The 22,404-nt window shown below is 48.8% G+C and overlaps 1 protein-coding gene across 12 annotated transcripts in view; it reads left to right on the top strand.

Moving 5' to 3' along the window:
- Window positions 1–22,404, top strand: part of IQSEC1 (IQ motif and Sec7 domain ArfGEF 1) — a 379,222-nt gene that overhangs the window by 339,345 nt on the left and 17,473 nt on the right. For all 12 annotated transcript variants that reach the window (XM_036218802.1, XM_036218801.1, XM_036218804.1 and 9 more), the window contains 4 exons: window positions 913–2,162; window positions 13,213–13,374; window positions 16,042–16,164; window positions 17,649–17,815. In XM_036218802.1, the coding sequence (XP_036074695.1) occupies window positions 913–2,162; window positions 13,213–13,374; window positions 16,042–16,164; window positions 17,649–17,815 (1,702 nt within the window). The remainder of the gene's footprint in view (window positions 1–912; window positions 2,163–13,212; window positions 13,375–16,041; window positions 16,165–17,648; window positions 17,816–22,404) is intronic.

Here is a 22,404-nt window from a genome sequence, read left to right as displayed (position 1 = left end):
ACCTGACTCCAGCTCCAGGAGTATGTTTCTCACTCAGGATTGAGGCCTCGGGAGCAGTCCTCAGAAAGCTCATGCTGGGAAGTCCCAGTCCCTCTTGCCTACGTGCAGCCCTTCCTCATCTTGAAACTCAGGAAGAAGGGCCATCAGGACCTATGGTACCAGAGAGTGAGAGTTTGTTCCCAAGTCTAGAGGCTTTTGTGTATGTGTTAGGTCTCTTCTCTGGGCCTTAGTTTCCCCGTCTATATAGTGAGAGGACTTGGGGACTCCATAAACTGGCAACACGTTCCAGGAATGCAGTTGAGGATCTTGTAGCCCCAGTTGTCCTTGGGTTTGGTATGTGCTGAGTGCTTGCATCATCTCATCAGGTAATGACAATCCCCTGAGTAGGGCCAGGTATAAAACTCAGGCGTCTGTCCTTGAAGCCTACTCAGTTTGGCGATGGAAATGAAGCAGGGCTGCAAGCCTATGGCTGATGCTCAGAACCTTGTTGATATCTTTGATAAGTTTTTTAATCTGCACATGCCTCAGTTTCCTTGTCTCTGGAAAGGCTGCCTTCACCTCTTCCAACTTCTCCAAGTTTTGTTAAACTGCAAGCCACAAGATGTGGGAGGGCCAAGGCTTCTGTGGCCAAAGAAGTTTTGGAAACTACCACCTTTTAAAGATTATAAGAAGTCCTTCAGGAAACTTATTTGTTTTAAGGTTAACATGGTGTTTCTCCGTCTTATTTGACCTTGGATCCCAGATTTTCCAGCACCCCTCAGCATGTCCCAATGGTTGTTTTAATCGGCTTGGGAATGTGCCTTCCCAGATCATGCTGCTCTGGGGCTGGGAAGTGGTAATGCCTGTCGCTGGTCGGTGCTGTGCTGCACCAGCACAGGAGATGTCTTCACTCTCCTCTCCTTCCTTCTTCAGGTGGAGATGCTAGAAAGGAAATATGGGGGACGCCTGGTAACCCGCCATGCGGCACGCACCATCCAGACAGCCTTCCGCCAGTACCAGATGAACAAGAACTTTGAGCGCTTGCGCAGCTCCATGTCAGAAAACCGCATGTCACGCCGGATTGTGCTGTCCAACATGAGGATGCAGTTCTCCTTTGAGGGGCCCGAGAAGATGCATAGCTCCTATTTCGAGGGAAAGCAGGTCTCAGTGACCGATGATGGCTCTCAGTTGGGGGCCCTGGTGCCATCTGAGTGCAGTGACCTTGGTGAATTGCCTGCTCTCAAGTCTTCAGCCCCATCTAGCGACTTCACAGACGCCATCACAGAGCTGGAGGATGCCTTCTCCCGGCAGGTGAAATCACTGGCTGAGTCTATAGACGATGCCCTCAATTGCCGCAGCCTGCATGCTGAGGAGGCGCCAGCCTCTGACACAGGGCGAGCCCGGGACACTGAGCCCCAGGCGGCCCTGCATGCTGTGGACCACCACAAATTGGATGAAATGACAGCCTCGTACAGTGATGTCACCCTGTACATCGATGAAGAGGAACTGTCACCACCCCTGCCCCTCTCACAGATGGGGCACCGGACATCTGGCACCGAGTTAGACCTGCGGCAGCGGGCTGGGGGTGCCACCCAGGACTACTGGGCCTTGGCTCACAAGGATGACAAGGGGGACACAGACACGAGCTGTCAGAGCACGCCATCACTTGAGCGGCAGGAACATCGGCTACGAGTGGAGCATCTCCCGCTGCTTACCATCGAACCACCCAGTGACAGCTCTGTGGACCTCAGTGACCGCTCAGACCGCAGCTCACTCAAGAGGCAGAGTGCCTATGAGCGCAGCCTCAGCGGGCAGCAGGGCAGCCCCAAGCATGGTCCCCACAGTGGCCCTCCCAAGGGCCTCCCCCGGGAGGAGCCAGAGTTGCGGCCTCGGCCCCCTAGACCCCTTGACAGCCACCTGGCCATCAATGGCTCAGCCAACAGGCAGAGCAAGTCTGAGTCAGACTACTCAGATGGGGACAATGACAGCATCAACAGCACATCCAACTCTAACGACACCATCAATTGCAGCTCTGAGTCATCATCCCGCGACAGCCTGCGGGAGCAGACGCTCAGCAAGCAGACCTACCACAAGGAGACTCGTAACAGCTGGGACTCACCTGCCTTCAGCAACGATATCATCCGTAAGAGGCACTATCGCATTGGCCTCAACCTCTTCAACAAGTGAGTGCCTTCCAGCCGTGTAGGGAGGAGTAGGGTGGAGCAGTGACACCCAAGGGACCTCTTTCAGGGCCTTCTTATGCTCTAGTGCCTTTGTGAGCACTTGTGAGTGTGGCCCTACAGCAGTGCCTAGCATAGCTAGTGCTATTGGTAGGGGAGATTGGAGCCTGGTGAGCAATGTTGTGTGAGCAGACAGTAACAGGCTGAGCAGAGGCAGAATGAGGGGGCTTTTCTGTGCTAAAACAATACAAGTTTGGGGCCCTGTTGGTACCTAGAACAGTGATCAGCACACAGTAGGTGCTCAGGAAACTTTATGTAAAGGCCGATACAGTGTGTAATGCCATGCCTGGCCATGAATGTCGGACTCCAGAGTTTTAAATTCTTTTTCTCTGGGTAATGAGAGGTGTAAAGATCTTTGTGCAAGGGCATGATGCAGTCTGTCTGCGCAAGAGCTCCGGGGGCAGATAAAGGCTGGACTTGGAGGTGCATGTTGGGGGAAGGAGGAAACAGATAAACCTGGGCTAGCAGAAGTCTCAGCCAGCCTTGACACCCTTTGGGAGGTGTATGAACTGGGTCCTATTGAGTGGCGGATAACGTGCTAATGGGTTCTTGAAAAAGATGCTTTCGGAGCAGTTCTGAGAGCAAATCTAAGGAGAGAGACACACACATAGCACTGCCAAAAATAACAAATCAGGGGAGTGGGGCTAGGCATCCCCATAGAGGGGATGTTGGCATGCCCTGGTTATTAAACCTCAGATATTATTTCATTTCCCTCCAAGGGGCCTTCAGGATTTCGGGTCACTGGATGCATGTGGTGCTAGCTCCCCCAAGGTTAGGGATGTCACCTACACTTCCCTACTGCCTCATTTCCTAGATTGGGGAAGTCTTATGGGCACTTTTGAGCCATTCTTGGTGCAAATGGAAGTAATATCTGGGGGATTCAGAGAGACTTGTTCCAGAGGGTGGGAATAGGGGCATTTAGGGGCTGTGGATCATTGGTCCTCTCTCAACTAAGAACTAAGAGTCTTGAACTGCCACGGGTGTTCTCTCCTGAGACTCTCATCTGCCCATGGCCTGCTGCATGTAAGAGTCTGCCCTGCCACTATGCCAACTTTGCCCAGAGTAGCACACTGGACAAAGAAGGTCATGTCCTGCTGAGCCATTCTGAACTCTGTCCCAGAAGTTTGCCCTACCTGCTCCTGGGTACAGCCAGCTCCTGGATCAACTTAGACCCAGGCCCGTGCCCTCCTTGGGGAGGCTGAGATAACCTGAGGGCTCCCCCAGCACCCAAGCTTACCTGGTCCCTGACAGAGGCTGTGTCCTGATAGCAGAGACTTGTCCTGATATAGGAATTCCAGCTGAGTGGACAGGTGGAGGCCAGAAAAAACAGTCTCCCTCAACCAACCAGCATTAATCTCTGTAGAGTCCTTACCAACCAGCATTAATCTCTGTAAAGTCTTTCTAGCGGTATTTAGTTTTTAATTACATGACTATGTTTTCCAGAGAAAATGAAAGCCATTGGTTAAGAAAACATCCCCTTTGACTTTCATCATGTTGGAGTCTCTTTTCCTAGATTCTTTTCTCTGTGCATATGTATGTGCTCTTAGGACCCGTAAACACCTGTGGCTCAGAGCACAGCTCTGGGCCAAGCTGCCGGGGTTCACACCTGGCCCTTTTACTTTCTTCTGTATACCTTGTATATTCTTCTGTATAGCCTCATGCCTCAGAGGTCTTGCCTGTACAATGGAACTGAGGCTAACAGCAGCCACCACACAGGATGTGAGAGGGAAATAAGCAGGTGTACCAAGAACTCAGAGTAGCTCCTGGTACAGAGTAAGCCCTGCCCAAGTATTTGCTATTACTGTGGTCTTGCTCACATCATCTCGGTCTGGAGTAATAGGGATTACCTTACTGTGATATCAGTGTGGTTTGCTGTTGGAGATCTTCCCTGTCTGTGCTATGGATCACCTCAGTCTTGCTTGCTGCTATGTAGGGGTCCGTGTATGGTTATCCATATTTATCTGGTTAGTTGCTTTCACTTTTTCATGATACAGTGGTGAGTGTGGATTTCCTCTTTATGCACACTCCCAAGGGAGTCTCTAGGGAAGATAGCTAGAGGTGGAATTGTCAGGGGTAGTAGCATGTTTTTAATTGAAATGGGAACTGCCAATTTACTCTTCAAAGGGGGGGGGGGCTCTACCCTTTTCCTCTCTCTGCAGCTGGATCTGAGTTCCTGTTTCCTTCACATGCTTGTTAAGACTCAGTGTTATCACTCCCCCACCTCCCAATCAAAGGGTAGAAATCTCTTGGATGTTTTAATTTGCATTTCCCTGCTTCTAAGATAGAGCATCTATATGTGTATCTTTTGGCCATTTGGATTTTCTCTTCTATAAAGTGTCCGTTCTTTTTGCCCTTTTTTCTATTAAGTTATTTGTTATTTTGATTTGCTAGCAGTTCTTTACATACTGTGGATACTAATTCTTTATAAATATTTTCTTCCTGACACATCTTTTTTTTATTTTTGAGATATAATTCACATACAATTCACCCTATAAAGGGTACAAATTCAGTGGTTTTTAATTTTACATCTTTTAACTTTGTTTATGCTTTCTTCTCCAACAGAAGATTTAAATTTGTTTTTTGTTTGCATTTTTAACAGATATATTTGACATGTAACATTATATCAGTTTCAGGTGTACAATGTAATAATTCAATATTTGTATATATTGGGAAATGATTACCACAGTAAGTCTAGTTAACATCCATTACCACATATAGTTCCAATTTTTTTTTCTTGTGAGGAGAACTTTTAATATCTACTCTCATTGGCTTTCAAATATACAATACAGTATACTGTAGTCACCATGCTGTATAAGAAGTTTTTAATTTTAATTAGTCAAATCATCAGTGTTTCCTTTTTTTTATTAATATGTTTTTTTATGTTGTATTTTAAAAGATCTCCCCCATCTCATAAATGTAATTTTAATTTTCTTCAATGCCTTATAGTTCTGTTTTATACTCTTCAGGAGTATAACCTGGGATTTGTTTTGGAGCCTGGTAACAAGGTGAAGGGGCAAGCTTTTATTATTCTATACAAATTAGCCAGATGTCTCCAGTTTATTGAATAGTCTGTCCTTTTTCTACTGACTTGAAATTTCATCTAATTCCTACATGAACATGAGTTTTTGCTTTTATTCATTCAGCAAATATTTATTGAACACCTCCTACATTCCAGGCACTTTTTAGGGATCTGCGACATATCAGTGAGCAGACTAGAGATACTTATGAAGCTCCACACTAATGGTTAACGAATCTGTTTTTTATTCCTCTGTCAACATCAGACTTTTAGTTTTATATGTTTTCTTATTAGGGCAAAACTCCTCTTTCGTTCTTTGTAAAAATTGTCTTGGCTCTTCTTGGTACGTATTCTTCCCCATGAATTTTAGAATCAGCTAATTATGACTCATTAAAAAATCCTGATGGGCTTTTCAGTGGAGTTCCCTTTAGCTCTGTCTAACTTGATCCTTTACAACGTTGCAGTCCAACCACAGGTGGTTATTTGAATTGAAATTAAAGCTCATTAAAATTAACCCAGTTCCTCAGGTGCACTAGCTACAGTGCAGATGCCTGCTTGTAGTTATTGGCTCCCATACCTGGCTGTGTAGTTCTAGAACAGCTCTGTGGCTGCCGAGCACATTAGACAGTGATAGTCAGTAGTGCTGCCAGGGGTGTAAGGCAAAGTTATATGGGCTGCCAATGCGGCTAGTTGTGTCCCCTGGAGCTACTGGCTGAGGATGACCAAAGGCAGGAGATTCTAAGCACTAAGGACACTAAGCACCCCTACCACTCAAGGCTGAGGTCCCTCTCCAGAAGTTCTTTCCTCATACCTCCCACCTTTCTACCACCTACTTCTACTCCTTGTGGACCTCTTGTCCCCCATCTCCCTCCCCAGCTCTCCACCCTTGCCCATACCCCTAACTGTCTCCCCTGCCCACCCAGCCTTCCGCCCTTAGTTCCTACCTTTTCCTAGCTGTGAGTTTCCCCAGCATAAATCCCTTCTTGAGGGGGATATGGAGAGTCAGAATGAAGTATTCAACGTGGATGAACCTGTGTGAGGGAGAAAAAGCAAAACAAAGGAAACCTTTGTTGCCAGGTAGAGCTTGTTCCTGACCTGCTAGAGGAGCCTGACATCCAGATGTTCCTCTGAGATTCTGTTCTTTACAGGCTCTGGGGCAGATCATCTGGCTCACAGCACTGGAGGGAGGGTTGGAGTCTCGGAGCTAGAGGCAGGTTTCTGCCCCAGCTTGGTGTGTATCAATAACTTCCTGCATTCTCTGAGCCTTACTGGCTGCACCTGGGAAATGGGCACAGGGTCCTTGCCCTCAGGGGCCTAGTGATAATTAATGATAGTAGAACCAAAAGCTTCCCCTGGAGCCCACCATCAAGGAGGTGCTCGTGGGTGGCAGCTGGGGCTTCTGTGACCAGAGCCAATGCCAAGAGGGAGGGGGCTTTAAGGGCCTTGGACTTTAGGAGAACCCAACGTGCGGTTTGGCAGACAGAGCAGTCATAAATATTAAGAATGGCTAATACTTGCATGTGCTAACAGTATGCCAGGCACTGTTTTATGAGCCTGTCATACTTTAAGTGATGTTCTCCTGTGGTGTAGGGACTGTTGTTAACCCCACTTTACAGATGGGTGAACTGAGGCACTTCCAGGAAGTGAAGCCACACCACTCATGGGAAGCCACACAGTCTTGGAGCAGTGGTCTTGGGGCTGCAGCAGTGGCGGGAGCTGGGGTCGGCACCCCACAGCCCTGATAGATGCTCAACAGGACCTTCACTCAGCCTGTCACCTACTTGCTCATGGAGGGCATTTAAAGCCCACCCCTGCTCTTGTGCTCTGTACCTGTGCTCAAGTATCCATCTCCCCTCTTTCATGTCTCTCCCACTTATTTTCTGGCAAGGGTCCAGGTAATTGTAGTCAGGGCCGGTTTTGTCAACAGGTGGACCAGGCCAGACCTCTCCCACCTCTGGAAGAGTGTCCTTATTCCCAGAGTTGCCCCATGGTAAAATAGGAGCCCTTATAAGATCGCCTTTACTCTAAGGAGCATGTAAGCAGGGCCTCAGCAACCACTTGGTGTGATAGTGTGCTGGAACTCCAGCTTGGGCCAAAGCCTGCATTGGGAGGCAGGCCTCTCCTCTATTCTTCTCCAGCTGCCAGGCGTCATCCTGCCTGCTTTTCCTTTCTGCATGCCTGTTACCTGCTGGAGCTGCTATAGGGTGGAGGCAGAGAACACTGTTGTGGGTCTGGGGCATGCTCTGAGATTTCACCCTTCCAACATCCACAGGAGTCGGTTGTGCATTGCCTGTGAGAAGAGCAAGCAGGGCTTGGCCAGCCTCTTTTGATAAGCAGCAGAGTTGGGGTTGGGTTCCTGATCTGCTAACTCCAACTTCGTGCTCCTTGAATATAACATGTTTATTGTGATTAATGAAAATTACAAAGACGATAGCCTATATAGATACGAAGTGTGAGACACTGTGTCGAACATTTCACGTGTGTTGTCTCACTGAATCTTCACAGTAATCCTGTGAAGTTTGGCTTTAGGGAGCCAGGGCTCAGAGAGGTCCAGGCCCAGCTTGAGGCCACAGAACCAGAAATGCTGGCCCCAGGGTTCTGATGGCTCCCAAAGCTTTTTGTCATTGCTGGTAATGTTGACAGTTTAAATAACCAGCTTTCTTAGGAATATTTTGAGCTACCATGGAGATTGTGGTCTCATTCACTTCAACATGAGCTACTCCTCCAGCTGGTAGCCCTTACAGTCCTCAGAGATCCAGGGGTCCATAACCCTCTCCCAGGTCTGGGGTGCTAGTGTCAAGTCCCTCAGGGCAGAAGGCAGTGTCAAGGCAGGTCCTGCAGGGTGTATCAGTCGTACTAGAGGGTCATCCTTCCACCTTCCCTCTGGGATAAGTGCAAGGAGGACTCCAGCAGCTCGGTTCAGCTTGCGTTCTCAATATCAGAAAGAACTTTATCAAAACTGGATAAAATAGCCTGAGGTAAATGTGAACTTGCTAGTCATGGAAGTGTATGAGCAAATGGAAGGTGGCTGCTTCTTTGTAGAACATTGGAGGGTTTTGAGCCTGGGTTGCTAAAATGAAGGGTACTTCTAGGCATGCAGGGTTGTCCCTCTGAACTTGGTGAGTCCATCCCACTTCTGTGGCCAGCCTGAGAGCAGTTACCAGGGTAGCTTGGCTTCTTGACCTCAGAGGATCGTTAGGCACTGTAGGTATACAGACCCTTGTGTTGGTCTCTGTGTTATTCAGAGCCTTCTCTGTTAGAGTAACAGGAACACAATCAAACTGATTTAAGCAGAGTCCTTATGGTTCATGCACCTGAAAAGCTGTTGGACGTCTCTTAGCCATCTTCCCCAGAGTCGGCCCCATTCCTTGCTGGTCTCCCCACCAGTGCAGGGGGGCCAACCTCTGTCCCAGGTTCATGGTCCAACCTCAGGGCAACCTTATCAGGACAAAAGACCTTCCTCCCTCATTGGCGCTGCTGGCTATTCTCTGAACTACTCACCGTGGTTGGCAGGATGCAAGGCTCTGTCTGGCCAAGCTGGGAGTGAGGTCAGCCTGCTGGGTCAGGGGATGGAGCTCAAGGTGGGGTGGGAAATCAGATGCCTGGCAGGAATGTGCTGGGCAGCTGTCCACTTCCACTTTTCAGCTGCTCAAGCAACTAGGATAAGCCCATTTGTGACCCTCCAGGCTCTTGCTAGGAAAAGAGCAGACAAAGCACTCAGCATTTGTTTACAGCAAGTTGGTGATCCTTAAGTACTATGTACAGCCTCATGAGAGCCCCAGAAGTTCAGCATTGCCACTGTCTGCTCATAGCCCAGGGAGAGGAGATGCTTTGAGGAAAGCCACTGGTGTGGTCTGCATGTGTTCGCCTGTCACAGCTGAGTCTGAATCATCAGCTGACATGGAAATGCCTGCCCAGGCTATTGGCAGATAAGGAAAGTGGGGCTGCAGACTTTCTCACTAGGCCTGTCCTGTCAAAACCTTGCAAGGAGACAGCAGGGCCCAGGATGCAGACCGGGTCAAGTGTATTTGGCAAAACTGTTACACTTGGCACATTTTGATGCTGGGCCCTTAGAAGGTGAAAAAAAGAATATCTAGAAAAAGAATAATTGGTGGTAATCCACAGAGAAATTGAGGAGAGCTGGATCAGAAGAGTTGGACAGAGTGGATTTCCAGCAGTGACGATGGGATAGGGAGGGAAGAGTGAATTTTAGGAACTTCTTAGAGCAAAGGAGTTGGTTAAAAATCCAAGCACTCTTGCTAGGTAGCTTGGAGCTGAGTTACTTGACCTTTCTGTGCCCTCATTTTTGTTATCTGTTATCTGTCAAATAAGGCTTTTGCATTGGCTTCTCTTTCTTGCAGGGGTCCTTTTCCTGGCTCCCAGTTCATTGCCACCTGCCCAAGAAGGCCTTTCCTGATTGTCCCTCCCTGCTTCTTCTCACTAAAGTCCATGCCTTTTCTAGGTCACTGTGGCAGGACCTGGATTTTGCCTATCACCGACCCTTTGCTTTTAACTGTATAATCAATATTTTTTGAGGCTCAAGGGCATTAACATATCATCTTCACAGTAACTGTTGTGTGCACTGTCGCTGTCGCCATTATACATGTGGTGAAGGTAAGGCTCAGAGAGGTTAAGTAACTCGCCCTAGGTCACCCAGCTAGTTAATGGAGCTGGGATTTGCGCCCAGGCTTCTGGCTCTTAAAGCCATACCCTTGACCCTTGTGCTATGAGTACCTCTGTATCATGGGAGTTTATCTCCCTCCCTTATCACGTTCCAACTAGGATCCATGTTTTCAAGGATGGAAACTTTATTTGGACATAAATTTGCTAGAACAGTACCTGGCCTGGAGTAGGCACTCAATAACTGTTTGTGGAGTGAATGGAGAAATAAAGCAAAGGACTGAGAAGTCAAGAACTCATCCTGCAGGGATTGGGAGACCCTGGAAGGTTTTAAAACAGTCCTGATGACACAGTGTAAAGCAGCCATTCTCTGAGTTGCTTCTGTCCCTATGCCTGGATACAGAGCACGTTTTGTTTCTCTTTTGTTGGGCATGCCCTGTGTAGGCCAGGCCCCTGCTAGACACTGAGGGTCTAAAGTCAGATGAGCCCTCTTCACTTCTTAAAGCCCAGAGTCCTAGATGGAAGTTTACAGAGGCCTGTGGTACCTTCATAGGAAGAGAAAGAAAAGCCACAGTTGGGGAGGGTACTGGAGCACCACCACTGTGTCTGTGCCCTGGGATGGATCATGACATCCAACGACTCAGTTTCCCTATCTGGGACTAACCCTTCTCTGCCAGTCTGTGCTCTGACATACCAACACAGCACAAGTTAATTTCTCTGTCAAGGCAGTGTCCATTAGGTTGGCTAGGGCTCTGCTCATCAAGTCTCTTAGGGCCAAGACAGGCAGAGATATCCTTTGAGTATTAGTTTCCGGGTTCTCGGTGGCAAGAGAGGGTGCTGTAGGAGATGATGCCACTCCCACAGGAAGTGCCAGGCACCTCTTTTGCCCACAGTGCATTGGCCAAAGCACATTTTGTGGCCCCCTCATTGCCACAAGGGGAGGCAGGTGGGGGCAGGGGCAGTGGGTGGGCAGCACTAACAACTTACCCCCCTGTATTTGTCCCTTCACCCAGCAGGTCATTGTGTGTGATACCTAACAGGACATGCAAGTATGTGTTTCTTCAGTCAACATGGAAGCTTTGTGTAGGAGCAGATAGATAGATCTAGGACCACTGCCTGGCAGGACCCCCAAGGGCATATTGGAGATGGGAAGGGCCTCACTATACTGGTGAGAGTGGCCAAGGGCTAGCAAAGTCCCAAATGGCAAAGGATTCGTACCAGCAGATGTACAGTATACTGGCTGTGTTCAGTCAGAGAGGTCACCCCAAGGGCAGTCACTTCCCTGTGTAAAGCCATTCAGAGGCTCTCTTTGCCAGCCTTATCTATCCCAACTCTGGAGCTCCCCAGCCTGGCCTGGCCTGGCCTCCCCACCTAGCTCCTCACCTATACCTTCTGCCACCATCCCTTTCCTCAGTTGCTCAGCAAGCTCCTAGACACTGGTCAAGGCCCAGATTCATTTCCTGCTCCTAGACATTGGTCAAGGCCCAGATTCTTTTCCTGAAACCTGCCAGGTAAAATCGGCCCCTTCGGTTCACAGTAAACATTGTCATCTCTACTCTCAAATTATATCCAAAACTAGCTTTGTCTCCCAGCCGTGCCTGGATGCCTATGGGAGTCTCCTAGCTTGGGTCTAGCTTTACTCCCCACGGAGCAGCCAGAAGGAGCATCATGGACATCAGGTCCTATTACTTCCCTATTCAGAACACACCAGAACTTTTCATCCCATTCAGAAGAAAACCAGACTCCCACTGTGGCCTGCACAGTACTTTGTAGTCTGGCCCACCCATCTCCTGCCCTCCTCTCCCCACTCCCGCAGCACTCCTACTCTCAGCCACCTTGGAGCGCCCCCTGGTCCTGAATCCTGAAGAACCCATTCCCACCCTAAGGCCTTTGCATTCACTGTTGCTTCTACCCAGAAAGTTCCTTAATCACTATGGTCACTGAAAGTCACCTGCAGGAGCCCTTTTCTAAAGCCTCTGCTTCACCTGCAGGAGCCCTTCTCCACATTCTGTGGCCATTACTCAGTCCCTTTGCCCTTCAGACTGGATTGTAGCCTGCCGTTGTGCTGGACGTTCATGGCTGGCCCTGTTCCCTGCTGTTGTCCCAAGTGGTGTCTGGCACAGAGGAGACACTTAATCTAGAAAGAATCTCTGTGCTTGGGGTCCCTTGCTTAGCCTTTTCTTTCTACAGTGTGTTCCACTCTGTCATTGTGCTTTGAGCTTCTTAAGGATGGAAGAGCCTGTGTGCTGCAAGTCCATGATGCTGCACAACATTGTATGTAAACACTAGAGGGAGTTGTTAGAGTCAGAGAAGAGAGAGCAGCCACCTGGGGAAGCAGGAGGAAGCAGGAGCTGGCTGTGTCTGGGCCTGGACGCCGTAACAGGGCTTCAAGGGGCCAGGCAGGCCAGGGGTGAGTGAGTGACACAGGGTGCCTGAGTAAGGGAGTCTCAGACCAGTGCTCCAGTCATTGCCACATAGGAACACAGGCCCAGGGGTGACCGCTCACCTAGAAGTTAAGAGAGGTAGGCAGGCTGGGGTCCTATGGGGGCCAGTGTGGAGCTGGTCGGTGAGGAAGCATAACTTACTCTAGCCACAGCATCAGTGGCTGAGTGGCTAGTGAGGCTTGGAGTGTGGGGTGGTTCTTGGTTAGTGACCCCAGAATCATGGGGGAGAATGGGATATGTGCAGGGCCCTGGCAGGGGTTGACGGAACAGGGCTACTCTGTTACCACTTCAGTGCCAGGAGCCACCTCTTCAGCACCTGCTCCCTGCCCAACTCCTGAGAACAAGATCAGACTGTGGTCCCAAGATAAAAATAGCAAAGTCACCTTGCTGCAAGAGGTTCACTTCTGCTTGCATTAGGAAATCTAGTATCCGCTGGACACTGCTGTTAGTAGGACATGCATGGTTGACAGGCAGGTTAACTCTGGCCCGCACCTCCATGCTCCCAGGGGACAGAAGAACATTGACCTTTGCCAGCTGGGGCAAGGGACAGGTCTGGCCTATAGTTGATGGGTGATTTGGCTGACCCCATGCCAGTTCGGGAGCATAGAGCTGGGTGGGCAGGGGCTGGTTCTATATGGGACCAATGTCTGAGGCAGTGCAGGGCAGTTGGGGAGGGTCCCTGCTCCAACAACCATGGCCATGCTCCTGTGGCTGGCCCAGTCTTTCCTGCTCTTGGTGCAGGGTCTGGGCAGTTTTGGGCTTCCCCATGTTGCAGGCTTGGAGTGCAACAGGGAAGGCTTATTGGAGTCTCTAAGGTCTGGCTGGGGCACCTTGAGTACCTGTGAAATTGGAGAGCAAGCCTGGAGGGGGCCAGGCTGCCAGGGCTGAGCCTGTCTTTTGTCCCACCCTGCAGGAAGCCTGAGAAGGGTGTCCAATACCTCATCGAGCGTGGCTTTGTGCCTGACACACCAGTGGGGGTGGCCCACTTCCTGCTTCAGCGCAAGGGCCTGAGCCGGCAGATGATTGGCGAGTTCCTGGGCAATCGGCAAAAGCAGTTCAACCGGGACGTGCTAGAGTGAGTTCTGGGGCTGGGGGTTGGACATATCTCTGTGGCAGACTCCATGACCTGTCAGATTCACCCTACCTGCTGAGACATTCACTGAATCCTCCCTTACCTCTTTCTATATCCTAGATGCTCCCATACCATTTTACACGTCATACCTTGCAATGCATACATGTGGGCATCCACCCTTGGGTGCCGCCACTACATGTATGTACCCTTAGAACCTCCACCCCTTTCCAGTCAGATTGAGCCACCCAGCACGGGGGGTCGGGGGGCGGAATTGGAGGTCAGGACCCTGGTATATACCCTCAGAGGGAGTAGGGGGAGCTGACCCAGAGAGACCCTAGCACCTCCAAGGTGGGCAGTCCTATACCCAGAGCTCTGTCCCTGCCTCTCTCTCTTGCTCCTGGATCACAGATCTGGGCGTGTGAGAGTCCATCCTCCACCTCCTGACCCCACACTCCACCAACCCATTGAACTGGGGGCTCTAGCACTCAGCTACTTGGAATCCTTCAGAAAAACAAGTTCCCAGCTCCTTAGGAGCTGCTGGCAGTTTTGAGAAGTCCTGCCCAGCATGTACGCTGAATCTCTCCATTCCCCCTTGAGACTATCCTGAGTAGAAAAGCAGCTGCATTTGATGCTTGTCTTTATAAAGCACTTACTATGTTCATGTCCTGTGTCCTCATCCCACCCTTGGGGGTGGGTATCAGGGATGGATGACTCCCTTCCACAGATGGGGAACCAAAGCCAATGGAATGGGATGGCTTGGTACAGGTGTCCTGCTCACTCTGCCTAGGGGAATATCTCTAGGCCTGTTGTTGAGGATTTTTCTGACCCAAGCAGATATTAGCTGATATGGCTGACCCTGGGCAGGTAGTCCAGGAACAGAAATCAATGCAGGGCAAAGAGTTAACCATCAGTAACAACAGCAGTGCCTTTCATCTCTCTAGCCCCTGGGATCAGGCCATCTCTGCAATGAAGAAGGGCCTGGCCATATGTGTAGCTGCTGCCTCTAAATGCTTCCCTGGGGAAGGTGGGTGGGTGCTGTGGCCTCTTTGTACCACAGGTGAGAAAACCCAGGGTCAGAGGGGGAAGGATTGGCCTGGGTGCCACCCTACCCAATGAGTATATGAATGTACATGTGGGCATCCACCCTTGGGTGCCGCCACTACATGAGTATTCAGTCATATACACAACACATACGCAGACACACGCACAGAAGATGCAGTGAGCCAGGGCCTTTGGTGGTAGCTGATATGTGGCTAGCATGTTGCCAACACCTAGCAGAATTACATCTGTGCCCTTCTTTGACTAGGTTTGTTCACCTGGGCTGCTTTCTTCCTGCTCAGATTTTCAGTTCTGGCCTCATTGGGAAAAGCCTGCTGTGTTGTTAGTATGGCTAATGCCCCTCTCCCCACTTTTAAATCAGTGTGAGGAAATGGTTCAGGGGAAAGCAGATGAGATCCTTTGTGAATCAGGCCTAAGACCATCTCGGTCTAGTCCCCCCTCCCCTACAGCTATTTCTGTGCTCCCCTCTATGCCCCCTTCCACAGTGGCTTCTGGTCCATTGGAGATCCGTGCATTGTTCTCCTTAGATCAGAAAATAGCAGCCTCCGGAAGTAGTGAGACTCCCCTTGGCCCTACTCTCCACACCAGCATCTTAATCTGATGCTGGTCAGCAGATTGTCCCACGTGGTCCCTACCTTTCCTCACAAAGACCGTTGCCTCAAGAGGCCCTGAGTGCTCAGAGAAGGTTGGGGCACTATAGCTTATTCCAGGCCCATCATCCCCAGCAGAGGGTGGGCCCTGAGAATGAGATTGGATCCCCCATGGCCGAGGCCACTGCAGCCCCCAAGGGGGTAACCATGGCTTCATTACAAACAGATAAACCAGACACCAGAACCTGCCACATGGGTCCTTGGTGCAGACCCCACCTTCTATGTTTAGGGATCCTGATCAGAGGACAAAGCAGGCTTTACTATGAGGTGGGACTGTGATAAGATTAGAACCAACCAAAAGCTGATTACCAGAAGCCTCCCCAAGCTCTGCTCTCTAATCCCTTCTGATTGGCAGACAAGGACAGCACCACTCCTCAGAAGCACCTCTCAAAAACACCCAGCCAAACCCAGCCACCTCTCCCCATACCCTTGGACATGAGAGAACAGGCTCAGTTTGAGATCGCTGCTTGTCAAGTTGGTGACCTTTTTTCCACTTCCTCCTCGTGAAGATGGGAGCGTGCTCCTCACTTCCCTCACAGAACATGAGAAGACTTGTGCATTTTGTCTGCTATGTTCCTAGTGTAATGTACATGCTTGGAAATGTGTTTTCTGCACCAAGGGGCCTTATCGAGAATAGCCATATCCTGTGGCTTCCTGTATGTAAAAATCGCACTCATAGATATAACATTTTCCTAGTTTTAGGGGTTCATAGATGCCTTGGAAGCATGGGGATCTTTGACCATAATCTGAAGTGTTTGCTGATTGGAGGAAGTAAAGTGGTGGGCCCTCTCAGACAAGTGGCAGCCCTGTTCCCATTGCCCTCAGTGTGACTCACAGCCCTTCCTTCACCAACCCTTTCTGTGCTCTACCCTCTGCAAGCAGGTGCTCACCTCCCCTGATGGGAAGGCCAGCAGAGGCTGTGCAGGCAGAGGACCCTGACATGGCCTTTGTCCCATTTCAGCTGCGTGGTGGATGAGATGGACTTCTCTACCATGGAGCTGGATGAAGCCCTCAGGAAGTTCCAGGCACACATCCGGGTCCAGGGGGAAGCTCAGAAGGTGGAGCGGCTCATTGAGGCCTTCAGGTTGGGACCAGGGCAGGGCAAGGGGAAAGGGTCAGGGAGAGGGTGTCGAGGAAGATTCCTAGCTTACAAGCTGAATTCCCTTTGCCGCCTTCCTTATGCAGGGTCAGGTGGCCCTGAGCTTGTGTGGGCCACAGTGAGGCAGCAGCCCCACCTGAATGCCAGGTGTTCTGCTGGTCAGTGCTATAGCCAGGGTTTTAAACAGTCTTTGTCTTCCTCCAAGTCCTTATGAACCTCATCTATTTATGAATCCATTTGTATTATCATTTGTTTACCCTTTTTCAAGGGCAGCCACTCCCTCATAGTGACTCAGAGCTCAAGCTGCAGAGCCACGTGGCCTGTTTCTACACCCACTCCACCACTTACCAGCTGTGTGACCTTGTGCTTTTTACTTAACATCTCTGTGCCTCATATCCTTTCCTATAGAGTGGGGATAACAAGAGTACCTACCCTAGACAGGGTTGAAGGCTTAAACCACTTAGGATGTGTGGGTGCTACAGAGAGCCTGCACTCAAGGTCGTCTGTCTCCACAGTCTTTCATCCCAGTACTATATGTACTCTGGCTGTGTAGGGGCTTCTGTGCTTCATGCTGGGCATGGCAGACATTGGTCAGCTGCTGACCCAGACCTCTTGGCTCAGCACCAGTGGTGAGGCCAGGGAGGAACTAGGGGATAGGAAGAGGACAGCCCCAGGGGGATGTTCAGCCACTTCCTTTCAGGAGGGTCTCTTGGAGGGGATGGCACTAACAGGGAAGACAGAATTGGAGTCTACATTATCTGAGCACTGATGGCTGCTACCTCAGTCATGTTGCCTCGCCTGGTTTCTCTTCTCTGTCTCGACCCATCTCACTCACCCCTCCACGAGGTTACCGGTAGAGGGAGCCTCTTGGAGGTGGGCGCAGTGGGTAAAGCAGTGAGGACAGTAAGCAGATGACTCAGTGAGGCAGAATATGTTAGTGAGGCTATTGGCTCAGGTGCCATACAAAGGTGCCCCAGCAGCCACAGCTGAAACAAGATAGAAGTGCATCTCCCTCTGAGCTGGTGCAGGAGGTCAGGCTCCTTTCATCTCAGGTCCAACACCCACTATCAAATTGCTGTTTCAGGCAGGGAAAGAGAGTACAGGGCACACACCTTCCTTTTAAGGTACAGTCTTGGAAGTGCCCACATCCCATTGTCCAAAACTTAGTCATCTGGCTGTACCAGCTCCTAGGGAGATTGGAGAATGTGGTCTTCACCCTGAGAACCATTGCCAGCTATAGTACAGGTGGGTGGAATATAACTAAAGTAAGAAGGAGTGAGTGGATAGGCATGGTGGACTCTCTGCCAGGCAAGTGTTATCCCTATTTACCAGATGCAAAAGCTGAGCCTCAGAGAGCAGTGACCAGCCTCAGCTGTTTAGTGTTAGGCTAGTTGTGGCGGCTATCGTGAGTAAGGGGCAGAGCCCTGACTGAGGTGGCCCTGACCTTCTTCCCCCACCCTGACCCCCAGCCAGCGGTACTGCATCTGTAACCCTGGGGTAGTGCGGCAGTTCCGGAACCCAGACACCATCTTCATCCTGGCCTTTGCCATCATCCTGCTCAACACGGACATGTACAGCCCCAACGTCAAGCCCGAGCGCAAAATGAAGCTGGAGGACTTCGTCAAGAACCTCCGAGGTGAGCTCTCCTTGCTCTGGGCTCCGAAGCATAGCCTCCCACAGATAACACTCTGAGCACGAGCACTAGCCAAGTGCGGGGCTGAGAGGTGAATTCAACATAGCCTCATGCTGGGTGCAGGAGAACAAGGGAGCCAGGCTCCAGCGCACCCACTTCTTCGGCAGAGGGGCCTTCAGGGAGCGTTGATCCTAATAATGTGCAAATACAGCACAAATTATCATAAAGAGCAAGTGCTGTCTTAAGGGTACAGATAGTGGGGGTACAGATTGGGCAATGCATGCTTGGCTCTCTGGGTGCAAGTAGCCTCACTTCTGGAGGAAGTGATGTTTTTAGTTTGGTGTAAAGGATGTACAGGGGTTTCACAGGTTGAGGTGGAGGGAAGTTTCTCATGGGGGGACAAAGGCCTGAGAAAGCAGCTCGTCACAGTGCCAGAGTGCCAAGCCAGACACAGGTTTACCAAAACCTGGTTGGGAGGATGTACAGGAGCATGGAATAGAGCCCATGTGCTGGGAACCCTGAGGCCTCCAGCAGGTGGGGCCAGATAGAGGGGCCAGCATACCCTATCTCCCATCATTGCTGTGCCCTTCACAGCAAATGCCCCACCACTCCTCTCCTACATTCCATGTTCCTTTTAAAACTGACTTGGCTTGTTTTTGTTTCTTTAACTATACTTTTTAAAGCAACCTTATGTCATCACTGTAAATGGGAAACCAGTAGCATTTGCCACACATAAGCAGTCATTATAAAAATGAATACAATGTAAAGAAAGCACCACTGTTAATTCCAGCCAGAGCTGTTTTTGGCTGGGCCCTGAGGCTGAGACTGCCCTCTCTTCCTTAGCCGGTGGGTCCATATTAGATAGGTGCTGGTGAGATAGGCAGCAATAAGGGAGGCCTTCTCCTGGCATCAAGTAGGGAAGGAATTGAAAAGAGAGCGGCTGTCTTTCAGGTGGCTCCATGTTAGCTGACAGCATGTCCCTCATGCACCTGGAGTACCTGGAAGGCATAGTAGGAACTATGTTCTTCTTCTTGAGACATTCCAGCTGTAGCAGGCTTGAGATCCCCTTAGAAATGCTGCCATATTTTTATAAAAGGAGAAAAAGCTAATCTAAATCAAGTCAAACTGTGAGCTTGTTGAGCCATTTATATTGTCTACTCTTCTCCTTTATTTATGTAAAACTGCTGTTCTGCCATCCCCTGTCTTGGGGCAGGATAATTCTCCCATAGAGGCTCTATGGGGCTCTCCCTGGAATTTGAACCATCCTGATTCCCCTTGGTGGTGGGCACCTCTGTAATAGGATGTCGATAGCTGTATGAGAAATAACAGGAGGAGCCAGATATGACTAGCCCAGAGGACAGAAGACTTAGGGAAGGACAGGGCTGCCGAGTCAGTTATTTGCCCTCTTGTCAGTGGCCTCATGGTTCGTATTCATCTTTACACCCAGCCATTTCATTAGTCTGGGAGACAGGGTGGTGTTATCATCCCACTTCCCAGAGTAGGGACTGAGCACCCTAAAACCAGTAGAGTGAGCTGCTGGCTCTATCTACCTAGCTTGGGCTGTTCCCACCAGATCACCTCTTTTCAATCCAGGGACTTGAGGGTGTTCTGCCCCATCTTCCTTGTGCTTTAGAAGGAATAACCAAGGCTCAGACTGGGACAGGACTTGACCAGATCACACTGCAAGTGAGTGTCAGAGGAGACAGGATCTTGATCTCCCAAAGCCAGGCTGGCACTCTGTGCCAGACACATGTCTAGCTTTCTTTTAGAGGCCCTCCTCTCCCCCTGCATACACACAACTGGACACACATTTTCTCTAGAATCACTCACTCCAATTTCTCCAGTGGGGCTTCAAGGATTGGTAGAAGAGGAATAGCTCACCAGCATGGAAGCCAAATGAGCAGTATTTTCTTTTTATTGTTTTTGTTTAAAAATTTTTTAATGTATATTTTTTAAATTGGGTATTATCTTCACATAGTTCCAAAGCCAGAAAGTAATACAACCCAGAAATCATGCTCCTTTGTATTTACCCAAATGAGTTGAAGACGTACATCCATGCAAAAACCTGCACACAGATGTTTTTAGCAGCTTTTTCATAATTGCCAGAACTGGAAGCAACCAAGACATCTTTCAGTGGGTGAATGGATAAATAAACTGGTATATCTAGACAATGAGATATTATTCAGCCCTAAAAGAAATGAGCTACCAAGCCATGAAGAGACATGGAACTATAAATGCATATAACTAAGTGAAAGAAGCCAGTCTGAAAAGGCTACATACTGTATGATCCCAACTATATGACATAATGGAAAAGGCAAAACTATGAAGACAATAAAAAGATTAGTGATTGCCAGGGGTGGTGGAAGGGAGGGATGAATATGTGGAGCACAGAGGAGTTTTAGGGCAGGGAAAATACTCCCTGTATGATAGATACTACGGTGATGAATGCAGGTCTTTATATATTTGTCATAGAAAGTACAACAGCAAGAGTGAACCCTAAGGTAAACTGTGGACTTTGGGTGATTATGAGGTATAGGTTCATCATTTGTAACAAATGAACAACTTGGGTTGGAGAGGTTGATAATGGTGGAGGCTGATGCAGAAGCAGAGGGTATATGGGAAATCTCTGTACTTTCCCCCAAATTTTTCTGTGAACTTCAGTCTGCTCTAAAAATAAATTCTGTTTTAAAAACCCCAGAAGATATAAAAGGTCCATAGCAGAGCCTTCCACCCTTGCCATCTGCTTGGCCATACTTTCCACCCCTAGAAGTCTTCAGTGTTTAGTTCCTGAAGTCCCACTCAAAATTCCTCTACTAAAGCAAGTATAGACTTCCATGATTGGTTTAACCCTCTTCTGTATTCATTCATTTATTTATTTATTTTATTTTTATTTAATAAATCCAAGAGATCCCAGACAAAAAAAAGTAAAGAAATTCATCACCACCAAACCAGTATTACAGGAAATGTTAGAGGGACTTCTTGAAGGAGGGGAAAAAAGATTAAAGATATGAAAATAAAAGGGCACTAAGTACATACATGTTGATATTACTTTAAATATAAATGGACTAAAGCTCCAATCAAAAGACATAAGAGTGACTGAATGGGTAAGAAAACAAGACCCTTATATACTCTGCCTACAAGAGACTTGCTTCAGATTGAAAGATACGCACAGACTGAAAGTAAAGGGATGAAAAAAATTAAAAGATACATGCACTCCTACATTCACTGCAGCATTATTAACAATAGCCAAGATATTAAAGCAACCTAAGTGCCCATCAGTAGATGATTGGATAAAGAAGATGTGGTACATATATACAGTGGAATATTGGCCAGAAAAAAGAATGAAATCTTACCACTTTTGACAACATGGATGGACCTACAGGGTATTATGCTAAGTGAAATAAGTTAAAGAAAGAAATACCGTATGATTTCACTTATATGTGGAATCTTAAAAAGAAAACAGAAACAGACTAATAGAAATAGAGAACAAACTGATGGTTGCCAGGTTGGGGGACGGGTAGGGCTTGGAGAGGCTAGGTAAAAAAGATGAGGGATGAAGAACAAATTGCCAGTTGTAAAAATAGTCATGGGGTTGTAAAGTACAGCATAGGGAATATAGTAAATAATAACTAGGGTGTCAGGTGTACTAGATTTATTGGGGGGGAATCACTTCGTAAGTTATATAAATGTCTAACCACTATGCTATATACCTAAAACTAACATAAATTGTATGCCAACTGTGATTGAAAAATAAATTTGTTTTTAAATCCAATAGAATATTTTTATGTTGGTTTGCTGTGGTCTTTATTGCTGCTTGCAGGTGCACAGTACTCTGTTGTACCAGTGTGTGATGATTGGTTGACCAGTCCTCTGTTAATGGGTAAATGGGTTATTTCTGGTTTTCTTCTGTTTGGAAACAATGCTGCAGTGAATAACCTTGTATATGTATCCTGTCCCATGGGATAAATTCCCCCGATGTAATCAGTGAGCCAGAGGGTGTTTGAATTTATAATTGTGATAGTGCCGAATTGCCCACCATATCACCATTCCACCAGCAGTCTATGGGATGCCCCCTCCCATAGCCTCATTAATAGTGTGTGTTATCAAACCATGAGCCAGTCTGAGGCCTAAGGATGGATATGGGTTTGAGTTTCTTTACTCACAGCAATTCTGAGGGTGGTGTAACAGAAAAGGTGTGCATTTGTCAGGGCAACCAGGTTCGAGCCCTGGCCTCCAGCTTCTGCCCAGCTGGGACAATAGCTGGCAAAACTGCTCAGACACACTGAGCTCTCATTTTGTGGAGCATGCCATGAGCTGCTCACACTTCCTCAGAAAGATTGAGTCACAAGGCTAACAAGGGGTGAAGTGAGGACTTGGGCCCAGGTCCATTGGAGCCTGAATTCACAAACCCTGTCTACACAGCCTCCCCCCACTCAAACCTCAATCCCATGCTTGGGCCTGGGCTTTCGTGTCTGTGGAACGGGAATAGTTATGCCCACCCCACAGGGCTGTGGTCAGGATCTGCAAGGTAATATTTATCAAGCTCTCTGAGCAGCCCCCCCTACACTAGTCCAGGTGGCTGTGTTGGCTTT

Source organism: Rousettus aegyptiacus, unplaced genomic scaffold (genome assembly GCF_014176215.1).
Source record: "Rousettus aegyptiacus isolate mRouAeg1 unplaced genomic scaffold, mRouAeg1.p scaffold_m13_p_4, whole genome shotgun sequence".
NCBI lineage: Eukaryota > Metazoa > Chordata > Mammalia > Chiroptera > Pteropodidae > Rousettus > Rousettus aegyptiacus.
This window is presented reverse-complemented; position numbering and strand designations above follow the sequence as displayed.